Source organism: Calypte anna, chromosome 18 (assembly GCF_003957555.1).
Source record: "Calypte anna isolate BGI_N300 chromosome 18, bCalAnn1_v1.p, whole genome shotgun sequence".
In the NCBI taxonomy this organism is placed as follows: Eukaryota; Metazoa; Chordata; class Aves; order Apodiformes; family Trochilidae; genus Calypte; species Calypte anna.
The window spans coordinates 10010860-10027658 of NC_044263.1; the positions used below are offsets into that span (position 1 = coordinate 10010860).

The 16799-nt window shown below is 56.8% G+C and overlaps 1 protein-coding gene across 1 annotated transcript in view; it reads right to left on the bottom strand.

Moving 5' to 3' along the window:
- The window catches only part of NTN1 (netrin 1), a 93087-nt gene extending 84168 nt beyond the window's left edge, over positions 1-8919 (bottom strand). The window contains exon 1 of the mRNA XM_030461873.1: positions 7896-8919. Coding sequence (XP_030317733.1) covers positions 7896-8919 — 1024 coding nt within the window. The remainder of the gene's footprint in view (positions 1-7895) is intronic.
- Between the last annotated feature and the right edge of the window lie 7880 nt (positions 8920-16799).

Below are 16799 nucleotides of genomic sequence, written 5' to 3' on the forward strand. Positions count from 1 at the left end.
TTGGTATTTATGGGGATGAGACACTGCGGGTGGGTTTGCATCAGGTGAGGATCTGTGTCGAGCTGTGTTTTGCTCCCTGATGAGGTGAAGACCCTCTGCCCTATGCCAGGCTCCCTGGGAATCTGGCAGGGATGCTCAGGGAGGAGATCTGGGGTCACCCAAAAGAAATGTCCCCCCCTGATCACAGCAGCAAGAGCCAAGCAGTGTCCCCCACTCCCAAGGCACCGTGGGGACAAAGCAGATGTGACTGCTGGGCTTTGCCACAGCTGAAATCTTTCTCTCTGTCTAAGGTGTCTACAGGTGTTGGTCCTGGTAGCAAAGCATCCCCCTGCCCTGCTGCTGCTTGAAAATTTGGGGAATCTGTTTGGTGCAGCCATGGACAAGCTGTAAATGAATGATCTGGCTGGCAATGAGTCTGGGGGCTGTGTACCCCCTGTCCATCAAGGGCTGGTGTGTCCTGTGCAGCAGGCAGCTTTGTCTGTGACCCCTAGGAGAGGTTAGATGTGGTATTTGCTGGGTCCTGGGGCTGCTTTGGGTTTATTTCTGCTATTTGACAGAAACACGAGGCAAAATAATGGACAGCATCTGCCATACTACAGAAGGTAACCACCAGTTCTAAGATCTCCCTCCTCTGAATATCGCACAAGGCAAAACTGCCTGGGGTAGAAACTCCTTGCAACACCCCAAAAATCCTCCAGAAAGTCCCCAGGAAAACTTATCTGCAAAGCCCAACCCTGTGTTTTGCTCCCTGATGAGGTGAAGACCCTCTGCCCCATGCCAGGCTCCCTGGGAATCTGGCAGGGATGCTCAGGGAGGAGATCTGGGGTCACCCAAAGGAAATGTCCCCCCCCTGATTGCAGCAGCAGGGGCTGCTTGCAGGGCAAGAGCCCATAATAACCTCCAAAACCACTGCACCAAAAAGCAAAGCATCCCAAACAGGGAGTCAGGAGGGACCCAGGGCTAAAGAAGGCAGCACCCCTCTGTGCTCAGCACTCCCATCCCTCATCCCTGAGGATGAAGGGGAGATAAAGAAGAAGAAGATAAAGAATAGAAAGAACAGACTTGTGCATCCTGGCTGCCCCTATTTCACAGGCCAGGTAGGAAAATCAGAACCCTGGAAGGGTTTTTCCAAGCAGGAGATTTGCAAGCCCTCAGGAGGTTCTGGCTCCATCCTGGGAGAGGCAGCACGTCCCCCCGGGCGGTCCCAGGGAGTCTGTGGCAGCGGGGACAAGGGGGGGCTGAATAAGGATGACATGAATTGGCCCAGAAAGTGGAGGGCAGAGATTAGCTGTGGACAAGCTCAAGGGAAGGCAAGTGTCCAACCCAGAGTGCCAAGCCCGGTTTTGTTTTAGCCTTAACTGCGCTTTTTTTGTTTGTTTGTTTGTTGGTGTAAAAACCTTTCTGTTGGAAATCAGTTTAACTTTAAGCTTCCTGAGAAGAAAGGCCTTGTGAGAAAGCTCTGCCCGTTGCAAGCCCCACTCAGGGGGCTACAATGGGAGTCTCAGCAGCTCATGGGCCCATATTTCTATGGCTACAGCACCCATCTGCTCAGCAACACAGTCCTGCCCACAGCTCGTGCAATCCCCAGGCAGAACAACCCACTGGGAGCTGAACAAGGGTTGGGGGGCAAAGGACCCGTGGCTCTGGGGATGGCACACGGTGCCACCAGAGGTCCAGCCTGCACAGGGTCTGCTCCAGTTGCTGGTTGGTGCCATATCATTGGTGAAGCTGCCCCAGTTACTGTGTTTCCCTAGACACGAGGATGCTGTGCTCCTGCTTCAGCCCAAGTCCAAAGCATTTTGCACAGCCCCCCTTTTGATCTCGTTCAATGGGGAAACTGAGGCACGAGCCTGGTTATCAGAAATTATGAATAGCCCGAGAATCACCAGAAGGTAATGGGAGGCGTCAGCAGCTCCAGCAGCCACCTGCCAGCCCTGCCTGGCTGGCTTGAGTTGGGGACATTGCTGTGGTGTCCTGCCCAGTCCCAGCCAGCAGGACCTGGCTCAGCTGGGAGGAGGGTGATGCACCCTGCGGACCCTGCATGGGCACCCTGGGGTCTCTGCACGGGCACCCTGGGGACCCTGCATGGGCACCCTGGAATCCTGCTCACAGCCTTTTTGCTCAGGTAAGAAATGTGACTGTTTTACAGGGTGAGAAGGGACACCCACAGCTCTGGGAGAGGTGTAGCCCTGAGCAGCGTGAGTACTCAGACCCTCTTCTCCTCACAGAGAGATTTCCAAAGCCACCACCAACCTCTCTCTGCCTCCCATCCCACCACTGTACCTGGAACCAAAGGAGAAGAGGTTGCAGTGGATGTGTCCCTGTCCATCCAGGTCCTGCTGCCATTCCATCTCCCTCTCTGCTACAGACAGAGCCCCTCTCCCACTGTCCCACTCTGAAACAGACCCTCTGCAAAGCCCTCAATCACCACAACAGAGAAAAAGAAAGAAAGAACATCTCCCTCCAGCCCAGTCTTTTCTGCCCTGATGGATCTCAGTCACCATGAACCAATGTCACCCACTCAGTCCCCTCTGCCCTCCTGGGATGCCCCAGCCCTGCAGACAGACATCAGGGGCTGCTCATTCAGCTGAGCAGTGGCTGCAGAAAGGCTCTGGTGGGCCCACCACCAGTTTGAGTCCTTGTCCCATTTGGAAGCCACAAGAATGGGAAGGAACTGTCTTGGAGGGCCACCTAACAACCTGACTCTGGAAAGACTGGGTACAGAGAGGATGAGACCCACAAAGGCTTCAAAAGTGGAGGGGATTAATGTGAGCTAAAGGAAGGGGATCCCCTACATTTAATAAAGGACACCAGGCTCCTCGAGATGAAATCCTACAGTCCTCACTGTGGGAGCAGAGCAAGAAGAGCTCAGTGCTGGGGAAGGGTTTGCTATCCCTTGTAGAAATGAGGCTGGGGGGGATCCCAGCAGCTGTGCCAATGAGCACTGCCCTGCAAACACCTCCCTGCACTGCCACCGAGGTGACAAAGCCCCAGCTTTGCCTGGAGGGAACTTTTTCCCGGGGAGTGTTTGCCAGGCTCTTCTCCTGACCCCTCCTCAGTGGCGATGAAATTTCTTTTTTGCTGGAGGAGAGATTTGCTCCCCAGTCACTCTGCCATGAGCCACATCCCAGCCCAGGAGCACATCCCACCAAGCAGAGCCTGCGGAACACCCGCTCCGGTGCTCGGCTGGTGCCAAATCCCCTATCTGAGAACACAAGATGTTTCCTTTCTCTCCCTGTGACACCACTTGTTATTGTTAAACACTCTCTCGGCAAAAGTCCGAGCAGGAGCCCGGCACCTGCAGCCCCACTGACGTCAGGAACACGTGCAGGTGTGGGGTACATCTCCCAGCCCCACGGGGAGCACTGGGGCCAGCACTGGGAATGGAGGCTGGAGCTGGTTCTCAAAGCTGCTGTCAGCAGGGCTGTGGTCTGGTAGTGCTTGCTCTGGCCAATGCAAATGTAGAGGTATTCTGTGCAAACTTAAAGGGAGAGGGGGTTTGGGTTTTTTTCAAACTTGGGGTGTGCGTTTTCCAGCCCTCAAAATATCACCGTGGGGCACAAGAAACCATGGGCTGGTGTTGATTGTGTTTCACGGGTGTCAGTGAACCTGGCTGAAGCCCCCTGCTTCTTGCATTTTTGTGTGTCCACACAAGCTCAGCAGAAGTTGAGCTCTGACGACATTTTAGTTCAGGCTTTTTCCAGCTGCAATCTCCTCTCATGGGGGAGCTGGAAGCTTCATCAGGACAAACTGGGTTGGAAACACAGAGCTTGGGCTGGACCAATGCTGAGCAAATGGAGCCGGCCTGATGGGGCTAGAGAAAGGGAGGATGGAGAACAGACCTCCAAGCTTGTCTCCAAGCTATGTCCTCCCTGGAGCATGTTAGCTCCCAGGCACACGGCCAAAGCTGGACTGTAAAGCCAAGCTCTATGTGGATGAGTTATTTGCCAGGTAAAGCTGATGGGAACCTGAATCAGTGAAAAACTCTGCTGGCCAGGCTCCTTCTGCAGGAGCAGGACCCTGGAGAACATTCCTTTGGGCCCTTTCCTCTCCGTACGTGCTGCCTGGGCTCTTGCAGGCAGCAAAAAAAAAATGATAAAAATAAAAAAAATAGATCTGGATGGTGAAAAACTGTCCTGTGGGAAATTGGTTTGGGTTTTTTTAATTTTTTATTTATTTATTTATTTATTTGGTCAGAAACTCCAGCACATTTCTTTTGCAGCCCCAAATAAGCATGAATAGGAACAAAGATTCAGTTTTGGCAGGGGGATTGGGCTTACCAAAGAAAATCCTGAAGTTTTTAAGCAAAGCAGATATATTCTGTCCTTTTAAAATGACAATAACAATAATAATAATAAAACAAACAAACAAACAACAAAAACGGTTTTCTAGAGAAGGAGAAAAATTCAGTGAGGGAAAAAAAAAAAAGAGTAGTAATCAGTTCTCACACCACTGCCTGGGACAAATTCAGCTCATTTGGCTGATTAACCTTCCTTCTCATCACTGTTTCTCCGGAGGGTCTGTCCTGTCCTGGCTTCCATCTCAAGTGGTTGAGGATCCCTCCAGCCGCTGCCACCTCCACTCCCTCCCTGCTCCTCTGCCCGGTCCGCAGCCCTCGGGTGACCCCAAGACTGACTTTCTGGATTTCAGAGACAAACCAGGGTGGGCCGATGGTCATGAGCAAGTGGGTGGGAGCTGAATAGGGTTATTGTGATCTTTATCTAGGGGGATTATTTCAGGCGGTGTGGGCTTGGCAGGGCAACGCGATTGTTTGGCCGGGGTTGGTTTTGCAGACTGATAGGTACGGCCCCGGGAGAATGTGCAGCAGAAAAAGGGCTGGGGAAAATTATTTTAGGGTAGTTTTAGCTTTGCAAAACGTTGTGGAGCCGAAACGGGCTGGGGGAAATTATTTTAGGGTAGTTTCGTCTTTGCAAAACGTTTCCGTGGAGCAGAAACGGGCTGGGGGAATTATTTTAAGGGCACATCGGTTGTGCATCAAAAAGGGGCTGGGGAAAATTATTTTACGGGAATTTTGTCCTTGCAAAACATTCATTGCCCTTCAAAGTCGGTAGAAAAGGAAAAAAACAGCGCAAATTTCGTTTGCAGAATCCTGATGCCGCTGGGGCTCTGCGCTGTCTGAAATGCAAAGCCCGGCACAGGAGCCGCACATTTTCCTGGAAAGTAGAAACTCGTTTCCTTTTTTTTTGTTTGTTTGTTTGGGGTTTTATTTGTTTGTTTGTTTGTTATTTGGGGTTGGGGTTGTTTTTTTTTGTTTTTTGGTTTTGGGTTGGTTTTGTTTTGTTTTGTTTTTTTTTTTTTGGTTGGTTAGTTGGTTTGATTGCTTGGTTTGGCTTTTTGGGGTGTTTTTTTTTGTTTGGCTGGTTGTTTGGTTGTTGTTGTAAGTAAATCGGGAGAAGGACAGTAAATGTCCAGAGTCATAACCCAACAAGAAGCATTTTCAGGAACACTTCAGAACCCTGCAAGAGTCCAACAGCACCCCTAAATCGCACCAAATCTTATCGCACCGCCGCTAGCGATAACTCTGCCCCCAGGGAACTCGGCCCTGCCCGGCAGAGGAGACTGAGGTCCAGAGGAGCTGAGCTCCCTTCCCCGCTCCCCCGGACCTGCTGCTGAGGATGAGGCTGGTCCGAGAGCTGGGAAACGAGAGGGACGCGGAACTCCATCCCCGGGAGCTGCAGGATCTCCCCAGGAGAGAAGAAAAGAAAAGCAAATACGGAGATAACCCCAAGCGGCATCCACCACCTTCCCCTCCGAGTAAGGGCATTTCCTGACGGCATCTCCCTGCTTCTTCCCCCATCTCTGCGGTGGTTCCGGGCCGGGCAGAGCATCGCCCGGCGGGGCCGGCACCGCTGCCGGGCCCCCCGCACCTTGCCCCCTGCCTCCCCCGTGTGTTCCCCGGTGCCATGGAGCTGCAGGTTCAGATCCCTCGCTGCTCCCCGCCAAATAACCCCGGCTTTGCCGTGCCTCGGTGTTGAAAGGGCCGGCGAAGAAATCACACTCCCGGAAAGGGAGACATCTGACTGTGATTTGACGGCCGGCGGAAGGAAAATAATAATAATTTTTTAAAAGCCCAAGCCCGGCCCTCAGTTTTGTTTTGGGTTTTGTGTTAATTTTTTTTTTTCCCTTATAGTCGGGACTGCAAATGTTTTGCAAGACGGGGCCGTGTTTTCCCCGTAAATAAAACGGCGGGGACGCGCTCGGCGGTACCGGGGATAGAGACGCCGGGAGATCCCAGCCGAGTCCTGCGTAGTTCCAGCCGCCGGGACGTACTGGGTCACCCCAAGCCCCCGGCACTCGGCTGGTGCCGGGGACTGGTACTGGCTTCCTGGACCGCGGAGGGGACCGGCGGCACTCAGCGATCCCGCTGGGGAGCAGCGAGTGGAAGATCGGGCGGAACCGTCGGCGGGATGTGCGGGGACTCCAGGGAAAGAGCACCCCAAACCCTTCACCCTTCGCCATCCTATCCAGCATCGAGGGACACCTCGCCCGGGGATAGCCTGGAGGCTGGGGCTCGTTTACAACCAGGAAGGCTCAAATTTCTCTCCCGAGACGGAGAAAACCGGATGCTCCCCGGGTTCTTGCTTGGCCCTGGGAGTTCGTTCAAGTCCCCGCCGCCCCCCGAGCCCACCCGCAACCCCTGAGGACACAACGACGGGAGCCACAGGCTTTGCGCAGCAGCCCTTCCCAGCTCCCGGCCGACTTCTCCCTCCGGGCGGGGAGCAGCCCGTCCCCGTCCCCGTCCCGTCCGGGCACGGAGCCCCTGGGACCAGCTGGCGGCTCCGCGGCGGGACTGGGAGCCGGTGACCCGGGGGAAAGAGCAGGGCTGCCGGCGAGCTCCGGGATTCCCGGACCAGACTCAGCTCCGTGGGCTGCGGAGGGCCGGGGGACCCTTCCCAGCCAGCCCCGGCTCCCCAGCGCTTCTGCGGCCACGCACCGCGAGTTCCCGAGCTCCTGCTTCTCCCCTCTCCCCCCTCCTGATCAACTTGGTGTCCCCGGCCCCGCGCTTACGAATGTCCTGCTGTTCCTTGCTCTGCGATACAGAGTCCCCGTCCTGCGCTCCCGGGTCCCTTCGTGTCCCTTGCCTCTCTCACCCGCGTGCCTCCGGTGTCCCCCGTCCCACGCTGCCGGGGATCTCGGTATCCCCTGCCCCAAATTCCTGTGTCCCGCCGTCTCCTGCCCCGTGATCTCCAGTACCCCCATGCACCCTTCTCTGCATCTCTCTGTCCCACAGTGTTGTCACCAACGCTTTCCCAGCTGCCTCAATGTCCCCTGACCTGCACTGCCGAGAGTCGCATCCCCTGCCCTTCCGAGTGCCTTCATGCCCCCTTGTTCCGCGCTTCTAGGTCCCTCGGTGTCCCTTCCTTTGCCCTACACTCTCGGGTATCTCAGTATCCTGTCCTTGTCCTGCTCTCCGCCACCCTGCGTGTCCCTGTCCCTCTCCTCCGTGTCCCTGGTTGTCCCCGCGCTGCTCGCCGTGTCCCTGCATGTCCCCATGCCTTTCGCTCCCAGTCCTAAAGGTCCTTTCGCGTGTCCTGGATGTTCCCGAGCCTTTCGCATCTTGTCCCTTGCGGTGTCCTGGATGTCCCCGTGACTTTCAGTCCCTGTCCCTAAACGTCCCTTGCTGTATCCTGGATGTCCCTGTGCCTTTCCGTCCCCGTACCTAAAGGTGCCCTTGCCGTGTCCTGGATGTCCCGTGCCTTTTTGCTCCCGGTCCCTGCCGGGTCCTGGATGTTCCCGTGTCACCCCCCGTCCCCTGCCTGTCCTTCTCTCCCTTCCCCCTCTCCCCCCCAACCGTTTCCCTGCCTTTCCGGGGACCTCAGCGCCCTCTCCCCCCGCCTCTACCGGAGTGTCCATGCCCACGGCGTGGGACTCACCCACGCACTCGTTGGCCTCCCGGGCCGTCGCTCTCTGCCAGGGCCGGTCGTAGTGGAAGGGCTTGCAGCGGTCGCACTCGGGGCCGGCCGTGTTGTGCTTGCAGTCACACACCAGGCTGTCGTCTCGGTCCCGGACGCAGCGCGACGCGTGGCCATTGCACTTGCATCGCCCGCCGACCTGCAAGTCAGAGACGGCGTAGAAATAGGAATCGCGGGCCAGCTCGGAGTCATCCTCGCTCTCGTCGCCGAAGGTGTGGAGGCGGCTGAAGGTCACCCTGATGTCGGTGGCCGTCACCCAGTCCTGCAGGACGGGCGAGTTGTCGAAGTCGTGGGCGGTGGGGCGGCCGTCCAGGGTGCTGAAGGCGATGAGGCCGCCGGAGAGGGGCCGCACGTCGGTGTGCGAGTCGGTGCAGACCGCCTCCTGCTCGTTCTGCTTGGTGATGGCGGCCCGGCTGGGCTTGTTGTACATCTTGCGGCACTGCGTGGAGTAGAACTGGAAAGGCACCCAGGTCTTGCCGTAGTCCATAGACTTGTGGATGGCCATGGACTCGGGGCGCGGCGAGCAGAACTGCAGGCTGACATAGGTCACCTCGAATTTCTTGCCCAGGGAGAGGGTGAGGGTGACGTTATGGGGGTACTGGACGTAGCTGTCGGACTGCCAGCAGGTCAGGTTATGCGGGTTGTTGAGGTCGGTGAGGAAGGAGGGCGGGTGGGCGCGCTTGGGGTCGGAGGCGTTGCAGAGGTGGCAGGAGCGGATCTGCTCCTCGCCCTTCTCCGTCACCACGCAGTACCGCGACGGCGGCTTCCCGCAGGTGCTCGACACCTTCACCTCCTTCCCGAAGGCCGAGTTGACAAAGTCGGGGATGCAGCGACGGGGCAGCCCGTGCTCGTCGTAGCAAGGGTCGGGCTGAGCCGTCTGCACGGCGAACATGCTGACTCCGTGGTAGCCACCCCGCAGGGGTTGCGCCAGCCACGCCGCCGCCAGCAGCAGGGCCAGCGGCGCTTCCGCGCCCCTCCGCGGCATCCTGCGCAACCTCCGCGGGGCCGCGGGCAGAGGAGGGAGGGCGGGAGGGAGGGAGCCGCCGCTCCGAGCCGCAGCTCCGCGGGGCGGTTTGGCCGACGGTGGCGGTGCAGCGGCTCAGGGAGCCCGGAGCATCGCCCGCCCCGCGGCCAGGCCCGCGGAGAAAAGGGGAGACGGCGGCAGCGGCGGCACCACAAAAGTGGGGCTGGCGGCGGGGCTGGGTCCCGCCTGCCTCCCGCCCCGGCCCTCGCACGGAGAATGACTGGCGGTCCCAGCCCCCGCCGCGTTTGAGGTCATGCTAAAGGAGTGACATCGCGCTCAAGGAACAGAACAACGACATCCACTGGCGGCTCAGCCAGAGAGACGCACAGGACTCGGGGAGGGCCGGAGGGGGGGTGTGAGGGGGGGGTGGGGATGGAGAAGGACGGAGCCCGCCCCGACACCGCGGCGATGGGCGCCAGCCCTGCCGCGGGGATCCCGAGCAGCCCCGAGGGGCCGGGGAAGGGCCCTTCCCTCTGCCCCCCGCCCCGCTGTGATCCCGGCGGCTGGGGATGCTCCATGAGGATGGGGCGGGGAGAGGGGGGGAGCCGCCGGGAGGAAGCCCCCTCCTACCTGCGGGGACAACGAGAGGTTCAGGGTCGCCCTTGGGTCCCTCCCCTTCTCTAGTAGGCCTGAGGCTGGTAGAGATCTGGCCCCCGCAGCTGAACTGGGAGGGAGGTCTGGGGCAGAGCCACCCCCCCAGCGCAGGAGCTCGGATCCCTCTCCGAGGGGGCTCCCCGTGGGTCTCGGCCCGAAGCCTTCGTCTCCGGCAAAGAAAACCGGAGAAGTTTAACTGGGGGAAATCTCAAGTCCTTGGGCAGGACACGGGAACTAAAGGCCCTAGAGACCCCTGGCAGGTTGTTTTTGGGGGCTGCCTTCGGTGAAGGGGCGGTTTCCCCTGCACAGCCCCGGGGACAGCCCGGGCACAGAGACGACCCCGGGACCTCTTGCCGCTGCCTCTCGCTTTTCAGTTCCTCAGCGCTCCACTGCAGGAGAGAAAGGGGTTAAAGGGAGGCACTTGCCCCGCACGGAGCTGGGCCCCAGCCCCTGGGTCCCCTTCCCGCCCACCCCAGCGGACTCCCGGTGCCGAGCAGGCCGTCCTCGACGTCTCCCTCCCTCCCTGCAACCCCTCATATCCATTCTTTTCTCCGGTGATCCCCAGCTCTGCCCCGACGTGTCGGCCCCGGGGGGACGGTCCTGGCTCCGGGAGGGAGCGGACACCTTTTCCTCCCGCTGTTCCCGGCCTCCCTCCTCGCCTTCCCCTTCCCCCCGCTCCTCCCCCCCCCCCCCCCCCCCCCCCCCGCTTTATCCCCTTCTTTTCCCTCTTTGATTAAAAGGGCACTTTTATTTTTCCAACGGAGGTGCCCTCTCCCGGAGCGCTGCCCACGCCGTGTCACTCAAGCGGCCGAGCCCTGGCACGACGGCGCGGTCCCCTCCTCGGCGAGCCCCGAGGGGACGGGGGACTGCCCGGGCAGCGGCGAGCTCCAGGCCGGCCTCCGCCCCCTCCCCTCCGCCCGCCCCTCTCCCCGCTTTGAATTCCTTGCCACCGAGCTGAATAAAAGTGGTTGTTGTAAATTGAATTAGTGCCTGATTAATCTGCTCCCGGGCCTGCTAGCCCAGCGGGGCGTCTTTGGCAATGCAACCGCCTTCCCTGCAGGGCAGCGGGGCTCCGCAGCCTCCCTGCCCCCATCGCCCCCCCTTCCCTCGGACCCCCCCTCCCCTCCACCCGCTTCCCCCCTAAACCCCGCCGCTGCCCGGATTTGTTAACTCTTCCCCGGGAAACAGCCCCTCCGTCCTGCTCCGGACTTTCCTGCTGCTTCTTTGCTGCATGAAGGGGATGGGTGCACGGGGATGCATCGGGTCGGGACTGGGGTGATCCCAGTTCACTGGTCCCACCGGAGCCGCCCAGGGATGCAGCCTGGCACTGCCGGTTCACACACACGCACTGTCCCGCTCCATCCCAGCCCCGCAGAGATTTTTTTTTTTCCTTCCCCTCTCTTGAATTTCAGCCCGATTTTCAGGACTTTTCCGGTGATATCGCCCACTTTTGGGGGGGGGGGGGGGGATTTCTTTAAACTCCGGGAGGGTTTTTAAACCTCCGCCCCCCCCATCTCACTCTGGTCTTTACCGTCTTGCAGGAAAGAAAAAAAAAAAAAAAAAAAAAAAAAGGGGGGGGGGGGGGGGGAAGTGGGTATTCTAGGAAAACCTGACCCACGCTAAACTCCCCCCAGAAACTCGAGGTGTTGCTTAATCTCATTAGCAGGGTGTTAATTTAACAACCACCCGTGCTGCCCGTCGGCCGGGACGCAGGCTGTGGCTCTCGCCTCCCTCCTGCTCATCTCGCCGGGTTTATTCGGTGTTTCCCAACCCCCGGGGTTTGTAATGGTTCTTGCGGTCATTAACGTGATTTACTGAGGCTTTCCTCTAATTACTTCGCCCTCCAGCTATTAAATGCATGTAAGCAACTCGGCGGGGACCGAGGTGCAGCTCCCCGGGACCCGGACCGTAATCTGTCTGGACCCTCCGGGGCCTGGAGCAATATCGGGAGGATGGAGCAGGGGGGGTACTCGGGGGACCAGGCTGTGCCCCTCACCCCGGCTCGGCCCCCCACTTCGGATTTGAATTTCCGATCATTAAACACCAGCTAGCCTCGGCCCTGTCCTGGATGGGGTGTGGGGGGGGCACAAGGCTTCTCTCCAGCTCCAGCCGCGGTGAGACCCGGCTGCGTTCTTGCTCCTACAGGGAGCGGAGCATCTCCTGTACCTCCGATGCATGCACCGGGACCGGCTGAGATGCAGGCCCAGGGCTAAGGGACTTCGAGGCACGGCCGGTCCGGTCCAGGGCAAAGCGGAGAGGCCCTTTCCCCTTGAGCTTGGGCGGCAGTGAAACCCCGATGAAGGAGAGGAGGAGGAGGGCTTTATTTCAGCCCCACTGGGGGCAGCCGGGGAAAGGCGGCCCCGGCGCTCGGAACCTGTTTTAAAAGTCAAATCGTTTCGGGTGCCGGAGCTCGTCCACCTCCCCGGGAACAAAGCGTTGCTCCGGGCCCACCTCCCCCTGCTATCACCCGGCCTTGGGTTTTGGAGAAGGGAGGGGGGGAAAACACAACCAGATCTTCCCCTCCTCGAATATCTGGGGGCCGTCCCCCCGGCGGGGACCGGGAGCGGCTGGAAAAGCAGAGAAGACCCGGGTTGAAATAATCAGGAGCGATTTATTCCCCTGGAGTGACAGTTCTTTTGAGCAGTTGCCGAATGGCAGTTTCTGTCTTTCTGAAAGCTTTTCTTCCAGATTCTGTTCAGATTAGGCTGGGGAGATGAATGAGGCCATTATCCAGCCCAGTAGCTATTCTGAAATGCCAAATTAATTACCAAGGGCTAAATCAAGGCGATGGGGGCTGGAGGGGAAGGGACGGGGATTGGGAGGGGAGTGTGTGTGGGGGGGTGGTTTGAGGTGTGAAAATATCTCTGCTATCTTTTAAACCCCAGCGCCGGGGCTGGCCCGGGGGTGTCCTCCCTACACCTCACTTCGCAGGTGCGGGGGGCAGCGGCCGAGGCCGCCCCTCGGGGTCCCGCTCCTGCTTCCCCCTCCGCGGCCTCGGCGCGGCCCTGCCGGCTGCCTCATTTCTTAATCTTCGGAGGTGTGAGGAGCACCGGGAGCGCCGGTCCGGCAGGGCTGAACCGCAGCCGGTGCCGGTGTTGGACCCGGTGCCGCTCGGATGCTTCTGGGCTCGGCCTTCGGACGGTCCCGGCGGGGCTCCCCGTTACCTTCTCCCCGGTGTGAGGAGGGAGCAGCCCGGCTTCCCTCCCACCAAACACCACCTCGGGGTTCTCCCCACTTCTACTGCGGAGCTTTGCCATCGGCTGGGCCGGCGGGGAGGGAGCCCAGAGGATTCACAGTTCCCCGAGCTCCGAAGGGCCGGCTCGGGGATACAAAAAGTGATCAAGCTTCTTGGTGGCTTTTGTGATGCGAGAAGGGGAAGGAGGAGGGAGAGGAGTGTGTGTTGTGCGTGCAGGGATGCTGTTCCAAAACTTCCCGGTGCACAGGCATACCTGGCGTGGCTCCCATTGCCTGGTTTGGGTGGGTAAAAAAAATACCCCGGAGAGAGGGAGGAGAAAGGAAAAAGAGTGGTCAGTATACCGTGTCACCCGTCCTGTTCCTCCAGCCAGCCCTGGTCCTTGCAGGGATGTGGGGAAGTTGAGCGATTTCACTCCAAGATGCGGGGGAAGGCTCCAGGGAGCAGGGCTGGCTCCCCAGGATGTCCCGAGGAATTAGGCAAAAAAGCACCGCTGGCTCTTCCCGGGCTGGTGTCTCTCTGCCAGCACACATCACAGCTTTTGCACATGACGTTTAGTCCCCCACCCTAAAGCTCTTTGACTCTCGGCGGGCAGTTATTGTTATTGTTGCTCTAATGTTTACGCTTTGCTTCCAAGCAAAGTGTAATTTGTGCATAAGCCCTTGATCGCTTTGTAGATCCCTGCCCTGTAATCCATTTTTTTTTTTTCCCCTCTTCAGTTCTCAGGAAAACACACCTCTGGCTCCTGTCCATGATGGAAAAAAATGCGCAAATTTCGTGCAAAAAGGAATTTTAAAAATGTTCGGGGAACAGAGGGCAGAGCCTGCCGGTCAGGTTTTAGTGGGGGAGGGATGGGTGTGTGGCTGATGTTAAATCGTCTGCCCATGGGCAGTGTCACCCCGGTTCAGGCTGCCCAGACCATGGGCAGAACTGGCAGCAGTGAGAGCAGAGCTCAGCGAGGCTTTTCCTTGCAAAGTCCTTGCAAAGGAGGAATAAGCACGGAGGAGATTTCCCAGGGGCTGAGAAGTGGGCTGTAGAAGGAATCAAGCCTTTAATGTAAATTGGCCGTGGCTGGCAGAGCCCACTGAACACTGGGCTATTCAGCATCTCTGTGAACCTCTAATGATCAACTCCGTTTTCAATTATACACCCAGAATTGCCACCAAGTGAGATAAGCCTCTGGAATACTATATTTTCTCATGTAAAATGTTTTCTTTAGGGTAGGCAGACTAGAAAGCTCTGTGTGTAATATTTTATTTATTTTTCAGCAGCCTGGAGAGGTCCCAGCTGTACCAAACAGGTACCCAAATGGGTCCCCACTGCTGGGGACACACAGGTGGCCTCAGCCACTGCAGAGACCTACAGCAGTGCAGGTACCAAATGTACCCAAGAAAACAGAGGCCTTCCTTGATGGTAAAATTGTTAAACCCTGTGATTTATTTGTGTGCTTCTCTGCAGGAACAATGGTGTGATCTGGATGGGTGCAGAGGGAGGAGAACAAAAACTAAAGCAGTTTTAGCCTGGAAAATGCTGCAAATCCTGGACATTGGACATGGTATCATCATGGTATCTATCAGGATGAAAATATGGATGTGAGATGGACTGCCCCAGAGATACACATGGACTCTCCAGACTTGTATTGCTCAGCCACCCCAAAGGCTACCCTTCATTTTCAAGCTATTTCCAAGGTAAAATTATTTTTCTGAGCAATATATTACCATGAGTGGGACAAGAGGAGCACAGTGACCTGACAGCAATGTTCTGAGCTCAGTGGGAAAAAAAAAAAAATGGGAACTGGGAGCTCAATCTGCTGGGAACACCCCAGCACAGCTGATGAAACCTCCCTGCAATGAATTGATGGAGGCCTGGCAGGACCACCTGCACCTGTGGAGGGAATAAACCTCTCATTTTTATGGACAATAACAGTGTAACCCCCATTTGATGGATCTGGAGGACTGCACCAGGCTGATATGGGAGGTGTGGGATGAAAAAAAATCAGGTTTTTGCTTGGAGGAAACTGATTCTTGCACAAACTCTGCTAGGGATCTGCATGGAGAGGAGGAAATGGGGACATCTGATTTATTCAGTAAAGTTTTTCATCCAGAGAGACTTCTGCTGAGTTTGTGGGGCTGGGGGAAGGCATGGGGCAGTAAACAAAAAACGGAGCAGTGTTTGTCCTGCACACTGTGCAGCAGAAGCCATCTGCAGAGCTTCTAACGAGATGCTCCAAGCACCCACCTGGATCTCAGGGGGTCTGGGAGCAAGTCCACCCTTTGCAAAAAACTATTTCTTTTAGGAGTATTTTTTATCTAGTATTTGTGGGCCTGACTTACAGAGGATGTCAGAGCAATTCACAGATCAGAGCCTGCTGTCCCTGGAGGCAGATGTCCCTGAGGACCCCAGGCTTTGAACCCACCTAAGACGCCAGCTCAGCTCCACCTTAAGGCTGTTTGGGACTCCTGGTGAGCACCCTTACCCCAAAGCACCCATCTCCACACACCACATTTTGTATGGGCTTTAGAATTTCCACCCCATCTGCCCCTCAGCTCCCCATGGGAGGAGGTTTCAGGGATTGCTGATGTCCCAGTCTGTGCTCTTTTGAGATGCTCCAGGTTTTGGTGGTCCTGCCCTTCCTGCTCTCCTCTGTGGGTAATTGGCAGCAAACTGAGCACTCAGTGGGCTCCTCGGGTGCAGTCTGTCCTCCATGGCCATCAATCATCCTGGGCAGCTTTTGTTGGGTTTAATTATTATTATTATTATTATTATTATTATTATTATTATTATTATTATTATTATTATTATTATTTCTATTTTTCTCACAAGTGCTGCAGCTCTGCAGGGAGCAAAGAAAAGTTGTTTTTCTTCCTGCAGAGAAGAAGCAGAACCAAGGGATGAGCAGGGTTCCTCTGTCTGGCCAGCAGCTTGAAGGGGTCCTTGGTGCCATGAGCTGCCTGCTGTTAATTCAGGAGGAAACCTGTAGAGAAACAAGATAAACCAGGTGCCTCGAGTTGCCAAAGAGTGGGTGTGAGTCCACCTGTGCCTGGTTAGGGCAGGCCCCCTATTACCAGGGGGCCAATAAAGGTGGGACACACACCCACAGAGAGAAGCTCACTCTGGTGCGAGGCAATGGAGAGGCCAGCAGCTCATCGAGCCTCAGGAGCAAGAAAGACTCCTTCCTGCTACAGAAACCAGTATTGATTCAGAAGCATCTGCCCCTGGGATGCCCCTGGGGAAGATGACAGCAAAGTCCTTTCCCCTTGAGTTTAGACCTTATGAAACAAATTGAGTCTTCTACTTGCTCTTTGGAACAGCTTCTGCAAGACCTGAAACACAAAGTTCCTGGTTCCAGGGAACCCCAGATGGAGAAGGAAACTGGGCCCTGTTTTGGAAGTGGCCAAAAACTTCCCCAAAGCAAAGAGAGAACAGGCAGGGCAGTGAAACCACAGCCTTGACAGGGGCAGGGACACGTCAGGGAGAGAGGCACAGGTAGCAGTGTCCCTTTAAAATATCTCATGTTCTTCTGAAATAACAGACTGGAGCAGACCCCCCTGCTACAGGAACGTTTGCTGGCCCCCAGGAACACCCTTGCCATCACCCAGTGTGGGAACTGCTTTGTGTCTGGCATATCAAGCAGCCCATGAAGAGAGTTTTTACCACTTGGGAGAACCCAGGATCCAAACTTTCTCCGTGACCCGTGAAAGGCTTGGGAGCTGAAGTGCTGATCATCTCACTGGGAATTTTCTTCCCTGCTGATTCCAAACAGAAAATCATGAAAATCCATGAAAAAAGGAATTTGATCTTCCTAAGCTGGTGGTCAGGGAAAGGTGGAACCTGGGCAGAGCTGCACGGGGAGAGAGAGGGCAAGTGCTGGAGGTTGGGGCCAGGGCAGGCAGGACCAGCTGCATTTCAGCTTCCTGAGGAGGAGGATTATTGAAATGTGGGTCCCCAGAGCTTCTGAATTCCCACCACTCAGAAACAATCTTTGCCAAATAATTAACTCTTCTCCAGCATTTGCTTTGCAGTGATGAACGAGCTCATGGGGCTCAGCTCTGTG